Here is a 1,085-nt window from a genome sequence, read left to right as displayed (position 1 = left end):
AAATTTCCCTCCTCCTCCCCCATCATCCCGCCCATCCCTGGCACTAGACCCTCACCCCAATACTAAATAAGATGCCTGATTCAGAGCAGGCCACACTGACTACCAAATTCTGGCAAATTGTAAATATTGTGAATGGTCTTGGGCCCTCTGCTTCCCTGGGCCCCTTCTTCTCTCGGTCCACTCCCCATGCAGACCCCTCCTTGGCTGTGGGGTGGCATGGATGGCGGGGCCTTTAGGCATTGGCATTGGGGAGAGTGCAAACTTGGCCCTGATTCTCCACTCCCAGCTCAGGAGTAGGTCAGAAGGGCCCAGAATCGCCCTCCAGACTGAAATAAATAACAAAATAAATACCCCCTCCCCAACTCCCGGCTCTCTAGAAAAGAGCTCCTCCATCTGGCACTCTAGTCCCTCTCTTTGAGCTCACCCACCCCCCTCTTCCTCCCATCCCTTCCTTCCTCCCTTCCCCATGCTGACCTCTGGCTTGGTTCAGGAGGAGAGACATACAGCGCCCAGGGGGGAGAACAGCCAGAGCGCCTCGCCCCAACCTCAAGCAAACCCTCCTCCTCCTCCAAGTTTCTCAGCAGCGCTGTTGGCACCCTAAGCCCAATGGGCCTGGCAGACTCTCCCCATCCCGGGGGGTAGGGTGGAGGGCAGGGGTTCTCCCTGGCACTCTCCCACGTGGTCCTTCAATGTCTCTCAAGGCGAGGCTCCCCCGAGAGCCAGGCGTGCCCGCCCCCGCCCCAGTCCAGGCGCCCAGGTCCCCCCGCCCGCCTCAGATGGCGGTGTCCCAGAGGACCGTGTGCTGCCGGCGGCAGGGCGGGGTGCCGGACTTGCGGGGCTCGGGCCCCCGCCGCCAGCTGGGAAGGATAGGCATGCTCTCCTGTTTGCAGAGGCCTCGGTCCGGGCGGTGGCGCGCCTTGATCTCCTTGCATACGCAGCGCTTGCGCTCGATCACCTCCAGCAGCTTCCCGTCGCGTTCGCGGGCCGGCTGGGGCGGCAGGGGCGGCAGGGGCGGCAGGGGCAGGGCTGAGCAGCCGCTACGCACAGTGGCGGCCAACCACACAAAGCCTGCTTCTCAACCACTC

At 63.0% G+C, this 1,085-nt stretch overlaps 1 protein-coding gene across 1 annotated transcript in view; it reads right to left on the bottom strand.

Annotated features, from left to right (window-relative positions):
- Window positions 1-772: 772 nt before the first annotated feature.
- NYAP1 (neuronal tyrosine-phosphorylated phosphoinositide-3-kinase adaptor 1) overlaps window positions 773-1,085 on the bottom strand; it is a 13,430-nt gene continuing 13,117 nt past the window's right edge. Inside the window, exon 7 of the mRNA XM_011943955.1 lies at window positions 773-1,026. Within this exon, the coding sequence (XP_011799345.1) occupies window positions 773-1,026 (254 nt within the window). The remainder of the gene's footprint in view (window positions 1,027-1,085) is intronic.

This window comes from Colobus angolensis, unplaced genomic scaffold (genome assembly GCF_000951035.1).
Source record: "Colobus angolensis palliatus isolate OR3802 unplaced genomic scaffold, Cang.pa_1.0 Scaffold222, whole genome shotgun sequence".
NCBI lineage: Eukaryota > Metazoa > Chordata > Mammalia > Primates > Cercopithecidae > Colobus > Colobus angolensis.
This window is presented reverse-complemented; position numbering and strand designations above follow the sequence as displayed.